This window comes from Lethenteron reissneri, chromosome 58 (assembly GCF_015708825.2).
Source record: "Lethenteron reissneri isolate LAM-NWPU_2019-01 chromosome 58, ASM1570882v1, whole genome shotgun sequence".
NCBI classification, from domain to species: Eukaryota; Metazoa; Chordata; class Hyperoartia; order Petromyzontiformes; family Petromyzontidae; genus Lethenteron; species Lethenteron reissneri.
Genome location: NC_083836.1, coordinates 8,204,328 through 8,216,037, shown reverse-complemented (window position 1 = coordinate 8,216,037; position 11,710 = coordinate 8,204,328). Strand labels below are relative to the sequence as shown.

The following is an 11,710-nucleotide window of genomic DNA, read 5'->3' as shown; positions in this document are numbered from 1 at the left end:
AACATTGACCGTCGTGCACCCCGCCGCCGCTCCCGTTTAAACAAGGTCACACGCGCGCCAGGGTTGTGATCTCAGAAAGCCCCGCCTTGCAGAGAGAGCGAGTGCTTTTATGCAAATCCTATCAAATAGCACGGCTGCAGCACAGCAGCGCTTGCTTATACCAAGTGACGAGCGCGCAGACCGCAACGGGCCACGTGTCTTTGTGTGCACGCACAGCCACAGCGAGAGATGGCAAAGAACCCCCCCCCCCCCCCCCCCGTGTAGCCTTAAGAGACTGTTGGGGCAAGTGCCGTTAGCGAGGAGCACCTTTGAAGGCTGGCATGGCACACGAAGGGGTGGGTGGCCAGCACCACGCCTGGCCGCCTTTGTCTCCCTGGTAGCGATGTTTATGCACCGGCTCCAGGTGCTCATTTGAGGCCGAGTCAACCGAGGGGAGGCCCAGGACCGGTTCAGATAATCATCACCGGTGTTGGCCGTGAGCGGGAATCGAACTCGGGTCCATAGCACAGCATGCTAACCACTGCACCACCGCTCCCCCCAGCTATACACAAACACAAGACAAAGATCCCCCGTATAGCCTGAACAGACTGTAGGGGCAAGTGCTGTTAGCGAGCACCTATGAAGACACACACAGACACACACACATTATAGCTTGTTATCGGTGACATTTGTCAGAGCGTGGCAATAGGAATCGCCGGGTTCGCAATGCAGTATGTGTGTATGTACACTGAACTTCTTTCGTGCCGTACGTAGCCAACCACACTAATCAGAGGTGCGGGGAAGGACCACAAAAACTTGACACAAAAAGCCGTTCTCAAGAAACTAGGTTTCAATAAAAAAATTCGATTTCAGTGCGCCAACTGCTCCCACGCCATCAAAATAGAATCCACTAATTGAATCAATCCTCTTCAACTATAAAAACAATGGGTTATTGTCGATGTTGAAAGGGGCCTTCGACCCCAGCACATGTCCGCTCAGAGAAGCCCACAGCGTACCTCGGACCAAGGGCGTACGTAACTGCTGCACGAGATCTCTCCGCGAGCACATCAACGGCCTCCGTTCTCATCCCCAGCGATAAATCTAAACCCTTTCCCGTTCCGAGAGGACTGCAAGTTGCAGGGTGGGGTGTCCCGTTCACCGTTGAATCTCGGAACACGCAAGCGGTTCAGCGTTTTAATTTTATTTAGAGCGGCGTAGCACCGTGGCTTTTAAAGAAATTTCACTCACCGCAGAGAACTGTCACGTCACGAACGCACTCTACGATAGCTGGTGCCAAACTCTGTCACACACCTTGTGGGAGCTTCGGTACCGATTATAGTATTTGTATGCATGTTGAACTAGTTTCGCACCGTACGTAGCAAACCGTGTTAATCATACGTCATCAGAACGGAATCAAAAGAAAAACTGATGACATACGTGGACGTACACGCACGTCATCGGAACGGGAAAGGGTTGATGGCCCATTGCCAGAAGCGATTTTTGAAAAATGCTGAACGCAGGCGATCAGAAAGAGCATTGCCTTCAAGTGCATCAAGTGACAGTAAAAGGCATGTTCGTGGATGGTATTGTTTTTGATCCGCTATCGTTGACTGCTTATTTAGTTCTTGGTGGTACATGTTAATACATACTTGGTGGTATATTTTTCTTTTCAAATATTTTTTTCAACAAATAGAAATGTTCAAGAATTCGGGTTTGTTTTGGGGTAGAAACTAAAATGAAAAAAATCTCCATATCGACCGTCGTTTTTCGAACGCAACATTTTCCCCAACTTAAATATACACAGGGATTTTTATATTATAAATGCGTTATAAATACGCATTTGACTAATGCCCACCCAAAAACCAGCCACAGAAACGATTCCCAGACCTAAGGCCACGCGCTAACGGGAGAACCTGACACGCACGCACACACAGCAGAGAGCTCGCAGCTCCTGCCACGTGGCGCTCACACGACCTGACAGCAGGATGCTAATGCCAGGCAATTAAGGCAGCCCCGCAGGGACGTGGCACAGCACCCCCCCACAGCGCCACTGGACTGCATAATCAGGTTAACGTGAGAGCGGCGCTCAGAGCTGCCGTCAAACGCAACGGCCACGGTTCACAGACTCGCAGGGGAGAGAGAGAGAGCCTGGCTCTCCGGCGTCGCCCGACACGTGCGTAATTGTCCGTGCCAAAACAACAGCACGGCATCTCCACGTGCAGCCGAGTTTTGTTTGTTTGTTTGCGTGGTCTAGGCGTTAAGTTACCGGTGCGGCCGCCGCAGCGCTCGCTCAGTGACGATCGTCTCCAGGCGCGCGCGTGTCGTGTGTGCGCGGTGTGTTTTTTTAATCGGGCTGCTTCTCCATTGAGTGTGCCGCCCATTGATGGACTTCGCCTCGGCAGCGTCCGCTCGGTGTGCGCGCAGCTTGGCCTCACTTGGCTGACCGATGAGCGGATGCGACAAGTTGCGCGGAAGAACTTCGCCCTTGCTGCCCTGGTCCTCCAAATGGAGCCGCGCCAATGACGTGCACGGCTTGAGGCCGCGCGTAGAAGGCGTGGCGACGCTGCGTTTGATTTATACCAACTCGAGTCACGTGCAACGGGGGGGTCATTAACCCCGCACCTGGCCCTGCTTACCCCCCCCCTCCCCCGAGTCAGTCCCACGAGGGCTCCGTGCAGTACCCCCTGCTCGGATGCACCAGCGGAAGAGGGGCGCTCGTAAGCGGCCGCACACTGAGATCGACGGCCGTTGGGTCGCGACGCGCGGTGACGCTGGCGGCGCCGGATAGAGGAGAGGGGCGGCAGCAGGGGCTGCGGTGATGGGGCCGGGCGGCAGCAGCCACGCGTCGGGAAGGCGAGGGAGGGCGGGGGGGCGGGGGGCGGGGCGTGTGGGGTGGGGGCCTCAGTGCTTATGGTGGCGGTGGATGGAGACGCAACCGTGGTAGCAGATGGGCCGCGGCATGGCGGCCACGCCGGTCAGGATGCCCGAGCCGGGGTCGTAGCACAGCACCGTGTCCATGGCCTCCCCGCTCTCGCTCTTCCCGCCCAGGATGAAGATCTTGCCGTTGCACACCGTCATGCCGCAGCTCTCCTGTGGGTGGGGCGGGGAGCAGGGAGGGAGGGAGGCGACTCGTGTCAGAGCCATCCCCTGTAGCAGGCCCGCGGGTGAACAAAAATGAGAACGCCAACCGTTCCGTCCTGCGCGGGATCGAGCGTTTCCCCCTCTTCTGGGCGCTCCGGGTTAGGCGGGGGTGGGGGGGGGGTCACCCTACCTGCTTGCTGAAGGTGGTGGCCACGTTCATCCAGTAGTCCTCCAGGGGGTCGTAGCAGAAGATGTTGTTGGTGAGCCCTCCGGAGACGTAGATGAGGTTGTTGAGGCACACGGCGCTGATGCAGCGCTTGGCGATGGGGATGGAGGAGCGCAGTAGCCAGGTATTGGTCGCCGGGTCGTAGCACTGCACCTAGATTTAACAGCGAGGAGGAGGAGACGGGTGATGCAGGTGATGCGCCGTGCTGGGGCCGCGGAACATCAGGAGGAGCGAGCCGGCTTCACTTTGTATCCGTACACGTGTTGCCTACTACGGTGCAGTGAAATTCAAGGGGAGTTTATGGGTCTCTCTGTAAACCTATGGGTCTCTATAGGAGTCTAGAGGTTTCTGTGTGAGTCTATGGGGTCTGTGCAAGTCTATGGGTCTCAATACGAGTCTCCGGGTTCTCTCTGCACGAGTCAAAAATTGGCAAACCATTAGGATAGCATTTGCATTAACTTTATGTGTCTCTCTCTCACTCTCGTGTTCGCGTGGATTTTTCTCCGGGTCCTCCGGTTTTTACCTCCACATTTAGAATCAACATCACACGTTTAGAGTATTTTGCTGCTATACAATTCCACGCGAAAAGCCACTTAGTAGAAATATCATTTGCCAGGTCACTTATGAAAAATACCTATATATAAGTCGTGGCAGTCCGTGTGCAAACAAAACTATTTTTATTTTACCAGGTAAGATCCACTGAGCTGTATAGCTCTTTTTAAGAAGCGACCTGGCCACAAATAATAGCTCAACGAAGTGGCTTATCACGTGAAAATTTAGAGCAGCAAAATTATCTAAACAATCAATATGCATTTTTCCTAAATGTGTAGGGAAAAATCCCCTCCACCATGGTGAGAGAAGACACTGCAAACTCCAAATATACAGCAGGCGTCAGGGTCGGGACCGAACCCACGACCTCCTGCACACCTAGGAGAGGTAGGTCACGTCTCCTAGCCACCGCGGCACAAAACGCACGCCCGCGGCGTTCGGCGGCCCACCTTGTCGGAGCAGGTGTTGTCGTCGGGGCCTCCGCCGATGACGTAGAGGCGGTTAGAGCAGCTGGCCACGGCCGGCGAGCTCACGGCCTCCTTGAGCGGCGCCACGTCCGTCCAGCGGTTGGCGAACGAGTCGTAGCACTCGACGCTGCTCAGGCGCGTCTGCCCGTCGTAGCCGCCCACGGCGTACACCTGCAAGCGTGTGAGCGCAAGTCAAACACAACGGGTCGCTGACCCCGCAGTCGCCTTCTAACAGGCTGCTGGGAAGCGTGCCGAGTAGCGCCGGCGAGTAGCGCGGTTGGATACGTACGGTGTGAAAGAAGTCCAATATACATACGCACACATACATCACACGAACTCCAGTCATGCTCGGTAGCGGCTTTTGGCTGGCCATCGAACAAAGGCGGTCACCGGCATTGCGCGTGTTCAGATGCGTCACTGCGGCCGTCTGGAACGCTCTTCTTTCCGCTAATAGGAAGCCACTGGAGCTATGCCAACTCCATCTTTCCACTGTTAAGGCTAGTCATTTGTTGAGGCTAGTTATATGTTGAGGCTAGTTATATGTTGAGGATAGTCATCTGTTGATGCTAGTTATAAAATGAATGCGATTGCAGGGCTAAACCTTTACCTTTTACACAAAAGGGGAATTCCAACGCTCGGTTTCGGGGTTTTGCAAATATCAAGCACTTGACCAATGCAGGCTTTGATGCAAAAACACACACAATTCCGGATTCTTCCGGAGCACCTCAGATAACGATCGATCAGGGTTGCGCCACCGTGCCAACAACAAACGCGTGGCAGGAGTGAGAGTGGCGCGTGCCCGCCGGTATTCGGCGTGTCCGGTGATGCCACGGGCATCCACGCCGCATGAGGCTCGAGGCGCTCGTTTGTTTGCTTGGTGCGACCGCGACCTCCTGTCATCCTCCGTGCCTTCACTCAAATATCCTCTCACAGCAGCCACCTGTGAGAATTCCTTTATGCGAATTATTATTCGAAGTAATATCCTGGATGATCAAACTCAAAATATCCACCCCTACTCCCGTACTTAACCCTTTCCCGTTTCGGAGACGTCTGCAAGTTGCAGGGTGGTGGGTCCCGTTCACCGCTGAATCTCGGGAAGCGCGAGCGCTTACGGTTAATTTTATTTATATAAGCGTAGCGCCGCTGTTTCTAAGAACATTGTACTGTGCTCGCCGCAGAGAATCGTAGTGCCACGGCCACACTCTACTATAGCTGGCGGCCAAACTGTGCCACACGTTCGCCTTCCCGCATGGCCTTTTACTAACCATACCGTTTGAGAATCGTACGTGACGTACACGTCCGATGACGTAGGTACACGTACGTCATCGGTACGGAATCGGAAGAAGAATCTATGACGTACACGTAAATACGTCATCAGAACGGGAAAGGGGTTAAGTTCTTCTTCCCTCACCTTCCCCTTCCCACATCAAAGTCCACACACCCCGCTCGCGGTCCCCACTCAGCGGGGCAGCAGTGAGCTCCTCTAAACTCACGTGCACATCGTTCGGGACCGATGTCCTGCGGAGTTTCTGTACCCCACCCCTACGTCGCGGTTTGTGCTCTGTACTGGGCTCCGACTGAAATATAATAAAAACATGAAAAAAACAGAACTCAAAATATTAATTCACGTTGTTGTGGAGAATGAGAAATAACAAAGCAGATGAGAAGACATCTCCTTCCTATGTTTATCTCTCCACGTAAAAAAAAATGGTCTGTAAACAACGGCCTTCCAGGAGTGGGCAATTTCAGCAAGCATTGATTCAAGTACAAGCAAATTTTGGATTGCTTGACACAGAGTGTCTCATCAGCCTTGCTTGACCGATATGTTCATGGCAAGGACCCTCAAATGTGAAACTAATTTGGTGGCAGACCCTATCACAATCTGAAAGAGTAGTGGCGGTGCCGAGGGGAGAGGTCAGCACTGCACAGCCCACACCGTGGCTGTCGCGAGTGATCTCCCTGCGCTGACCGATGTCCGTACCCACACGGACGACGCCGTCTCATCGCGACCTCGGGCACGCCGCCACGTGCCGGAGGCAGCGCAAGTCGTGGCACGAATTCAGACCCAGGACGCGCCATCGCCTCGAGTGGTCTCCTGGCCGCTGACAACCCTGACGGCGCCCACAATAAGTCCCGTGCCCCGGCTGGCCAGCCTCGTTGTTTGCGAGCATTTTTTTACGGGCGTCTCAAGCGGACTGAGCCGTGGGGTCCATTCCTGAAATTCCCCGTTAAGTTTAACGGTGGCGCGCAGCGCTACAAGACGCTGACGCGGTTTAACGGTCTGCACGCTGAGCTTGCAACCCGGAGGTTGCCGGTTCTTTACCGTCCCTCGCCGCGGCAGTCGAAGCAACGCGAGTTTCTTGAACCCCCCCCCCCGCCTCTGTCCATCAGAACTGTATAAGTTAGATGATTGATAAGGCACGCTGTGGTCGGCTAAAGTGTAGGTGTCCCACCTCTAATAAGGACATCTGGCCAGCGTGGATGCATCGTCCGAAATACCACCTGGAGCGGTGGTTCTCAAGAGAGTAGTAGTCCTGGACCACCAGGTGGTGAACCCCAGGTGGGTCCACGGGCTGTGATGTCAATGCAGGCCGATCCGGACAATAATGACAACGCTTGTACCTCTCGTTATGGACATTAATTAATATTTTATGTCGTGATATTTAATTTAAAGACTAAGTTAGGTAAACTACCCTGATGAGACTACCCTAATCATTTTAATAACGTAGATATTTGGGTTAGGTCGCATAAATATGAATGCGTCGTTAAAACCACCACCACCCGACACAGCCCATCAGTAAGGTCTGTCACGTACACAGAACGTGCCAATCCGTTACTAGCACAGCACATCGATGTGTAGAGAGAGAAGTGAATGATTTTCATCACCAGGGCGGTTGGTGGGTGGGCTGGGTGGTCCGTGGAAATGTTTACATCGGCCGAATGGGTCCGCGGGCCCAAACAAGTTTGAGAATCACCGCTGTAGAGGGACGCTCTCTCAAAGCTCCAGTCCCGTCCGTCAGCGGTGGCGTGGCCAAGCAAATTCAAGGGCTGCACCTTCACGTTTTAAATCCCCACAAATAAAGCTGCAGCATCAGAGCTTATCCCAGGCAGCCCGAAAAATTCCCGGACAATAAAAAAAAACTAAAAAAAAATAATAATTCCACGGCCGTGCAAATTTATTTTGGGAAACAACAGCCGGGCGGGTGGTGACAGCGGTGAGGGGGAGGAGAGTGGGAAAAAGGCCGTCGCGCGACGTGGCTGGGGAGGCGTTTGCTGCGTCGCTACCAGCACCGCCGGCTTGGCAAACATCTGCCAAACGCGAGCGTCGTTCGGCTGCACAAGCCGCCACTTGTTCGTTGGGGAAAAAAATTAATGAAATAAAGAGCGATTGCGTGAGATCGCACGCAGGGAGCTTGTCTGCGACGCGGCCGAATCCCCATGCCAACGAATGAGTGCGGCACTACCACCACCGTTAGCCGCTCGTCGCGCTTGCAAGCCCGAGCCCCCGAAATCCGCACGCTCGAATGTCCGTGGTCACCGAAATTTTAGTTCCTTGCAGACTTTAGTAAAAAAAAAAAATCCTCACGTGTCTTCTCGATTGCGCTATTAACGTCACGTTACGAGAGGAGGAACCCGATTTCTCGCAGAACGGCCGCAACCCTTCCCCTCTTGCAGAGCGGTCCACGGAAATGGATATCACTCAACTACTTCAGCGATTGCCCTTGAATAACCTCTAGTGCCCACAGTAGGGGGCAGCACTTTCTTTGGCGTTTGTTGCCGTGGGAGGGGGGAACAGAAAATCCGCAAGAATTCAGATTTGGCTTGACGAGACTGGACGTAGTGGCAGGGGGGGGGGTGTGGGGCCCACAGCCCCAGCCAATGTACATGGGTTGAGGGGGAAAAGGGGGGTGGTGGGGAGGGGGGCAAGATAACTAACACACTAAGGGGAAACAGCCTGACGCGTGGACTTTAAAGCGGTGAACTGGAGCCGCGGCAAGTTTTCAAACGGCCCCGGAGGCACCTCGGGGGAGACGCCGACGCTGCGTCCAGCTGATGTCTGTGGAGCGGGCTTCTCTGCCGGGAGTTTAGGAGTTTTTCCACGCGCGCTGCGAGGAGCCGGCTCCGCGCTCTATCGCACGCGGGCTACCGGCTGCGGGGCTCGTTGGACATATCACGATGGGCACGTGACCCCCGCGCGTGCTGGCGTGTGCGTGCGTGCAGCGCGTGAGCTCCTCTGCGACAACAGGATGCGCGTAATCGGCGTGCGAGTGGGAGAGAGTGGGTGTCAGAAAATGCGTGTATTTTTACATTTGACGGACTGTGCGTGCGTAGGTACATATATATGCATGTCTTTTGAAAAAAATAAATCAGATGTGTCCTTGGTTTACGTCGTTTTTAAAATGAAGACGCCGCCGTTTAACGCTCAGCGGCGCCCTGGACTTGCAATCCGGAGGTCGCCGGTTAAATTCAATCTCCCGGCGCGGCACTTCTACAACAACAGGGGACGACTTATATTAAACCCCTCCCGCCCATGCCTCCGTTCACCCAGCATGATGAATGGGTTCACCACAATCGACGGATCGGCAGGTCCCGTGTGGTGGGGGAAAGTGTGGGTACTTGCGCCTGTTTCAAGATTTCCGGCCAGCGAGGAAGAGTAGGCCAAAAACACCCTCGAGCGGGCAGGGGGGGGGGCTCTTTAGAGCTCCCTCTGGTGGAGGCCCTTACACTGAAAGTGGTGTGAGGACGCAATCGCAGGGCTGCGCCTTTAACCTATATTTACACTTGCCGGAGTGTGCGCACGCAAGTGTGTGTGTGTGTCTTTTTTTAGATTAGGTTTTAAAATAACTGTTAGAGCCACCCCTACCGCTCAATCTCCCCCTTTCCCCTCTCCTGCTCTCCGCAATCTTTAGTCCTACAGATCCAGTTTCCATATTCAATCCACCTGTACACGAAACAGTCTAACCGTGGCATTGCCTAATTCTTCTTCTTCTTCTTGCTGCTGATGTAGACGTAGAGCAGCAACTACAATGTCACATTCAGGTGGTCAGGCCCACATAACGGCGTCAGGGGCATCGCTGCGATGTCTCCTTCTGGTTTGTGGATCGGCGGGCATTGCGTCGTTATATACGCTGTACTGCGCGGTGTGTTTTTGGTGACCACAGTTGCACATTGCTGGAAAGTTAAACATTTTACATCAGGTAGCTGCATCATCTGCTGTGGATGCGGTTGAGGGTGGACCATGAGCTTCTGCGTTGGGTATTTTACAAGGTGTTTGTTTTCGAGTTCTTTTGAACTCCATTCAGCTCTCGAAGCAATTGACAGGGTGTTAAAATATGCTGCTTTCGCCTGAGGTCCACACATGCCAACGATAACATCCACTCGCAATGCTCAACTTTGAAACCAAATGCTTGCTATTAAAGTGTGAGGTGCATCTTGGCTCATCTTACTGGTGACGCTGTATGCCGCTGTGCCCCGCTGTGTGGCTCTGTGTCGCCCTGTCTCCCCGTGTGTCCCCGTGTGTCTCACTGTGTTCCCCTGTGTCCTGCTGTGTCTCCATGTCCCACTGTGTCCCGCTGTGCAATAGACAAGGAACGATTCACCGCTCATTCCGATTCAATGCATTGTGGGATATTATCCGGCATCCACGGGGAATAGGGGGTGTCAAACATTCCGGTTATCTGAGAGTTATACTGAGAGTTCACCACATTCTCCGAGCACATACAACTTTTCGAGAAATAAACTTAAGCCTACATTTTAACTAAGATATACGAAACGATCTACAAAAAAATGTGGGATTTTTGTTTTTACTAAATTTCCCTGTACAAGATTACGGGTAAACCATATGGGTTGACAGATATGGGATAACAACAGAGCTTTTTTCTGTCAAAATATATTTTATGTTCTGAATGCCTCGACTTGTGTGACACAAATACACGAAGCAGATACCAAGGGCAGAATCGATTCCCACGCGAGGCATTCGATGCACGCATCGCGAGCGTACGAATCCATGTTATTCGATTAATTGCCGCACCACTGCAATGCTTTTGCTGGCCCACAAACGCATACCGTGTCAACCCATACAGTTTACCCCGTATTCCTGTACAGGGAAATTGAGTTTTAAAGTCAATACAGCGTACAGCCGTTTCGATACGGGCAAAAAAAAATTGTGTCTATTAGTTTGTGTGTCTCCCTTGCGATGGGACTTTGTAGGATGAACGTTGAAATGTATAAGGGGCACGGGGTGACCAACAAGAGTTGATTTGGTCTGTATTAAGGTAGGGCACTGATCAGGGGTTCACAGGGATGACAACGCTACGGCCGGGTTCATGCAGAATGGCTTTACGTGCATGATGAAATGTCATGGCCGCCCACAGCAACGATCGAGAGACTGTACGTGCGGAGTGGGCGCTGACGTGCAGCTACGTTCGCGAGGTCGCTCCTTCTCCTCCGAATCCGAATATGTAGATATACTGGAGGAATCGGATGAGCGATAAAGCTCTATTTTTTTTTACAGATGTCCATTAGTTTTCACTGACGTCCAGTATTTTTCACAGATGTCCCCGATAGCCTGGATCTGCCTTCCCCCCAGCCGTCTGTGCTGTCAACTCGTTGCCTCTGATCAAGTCTGGGCTCAAGTCGTCCTCAATTCCACTGCCTATGGGACCAGCTTCCTCGTTCTCGATACAAAATAAATGTGCCCCCATAAATGTGTTTTTGCCGCACGTGTCTTCAGATCCGTACTCTTAGGTTTTTTCGGTAAAGTCACGTAGGTAAAAAATAAAATTAAAAGTCAATAATGGAAATAAAATAAAACAATAAATCACGACGTTTCGGAGGCAACACAAGTCTCCGTCATCAGGTGGGACCGTCACAGCTAAAATTACTTCTGTGACGGTCCCACCTGATGATGGAGACTTGTGTTGCCTCCGAAACGTCGTGATTTATTATTTTATTTTATTTCCATTATTCACTTTTAATTTTATTTTTTACCTACGTGACTTTACCGAAAAAACCTAAGAGTATGAATCCTTGCAGTCACGAAAACTTCAAATCTAGAATCTTCAGATCCGGTCTCATCGTATTGCAAATAGATAAATGAGCAAGACAAAATGCTTCTTTCCCATATCTGTCTCCTCTCACGTAAAAAAATATTAATGTTTGACATAACCCATTGGAACATACAGCCTTTGGGGGGGGGGGGGGGGGCGCGTAATTTCAACAGCGTGGTTCAGCACAAGCAAGACTCTGGACCGGTTTCACCAGCAGAGCCAGGCTCGCTTGAACCAGCGGTGGCAAACTGCCAGACGTTCATCGGCAAGGAGCCCTTTCTTGTTAAGACACGGGCCCCAATTCAACACAAAACCGACAGAATATACGTAACACACAACAATCATTGGCGCCGCCTCGG

At 52.5% G+C, this 11,710-nt stretch overlaps 1 protein-coding gene across 3 annotated transcripts in view; it reads right to left on the bottom strand.

Moving 5' to 3' along the window:
- Positions 1-1,311: 1,311 nt before the first annotated feature.
- Positions 1,312-11,710, bottom strand: part of KLHL24 (kelch like family member 24) — a 60,993-nt gene continuing 50,594 nt past the window's right edge. For all 3 annotated transcript variants that reach the window (XM_061575660.1, XM_061575658.1, XM_061575659.1), the window contains exons 8-10: positions 4,285-4,473; positions 3,251-3,439; positions 1,312-3,069 (exon numbers count right to left, since the gene is read on the bottom strand). In XM_061575660.1, the coding sequence (XP_061431644.1) occupies positions 2,881-3,069; positions 3,251-3,439; positions 4,285-4,473 (567 nt within the window). In that variant the 3' untranslated portion in view covers positions 1,312-2,880. The remainder of the gene's footprint in view (positions 3,070-3,250; positions 3,440-4,284; positions 4,474-11,710) is intronic.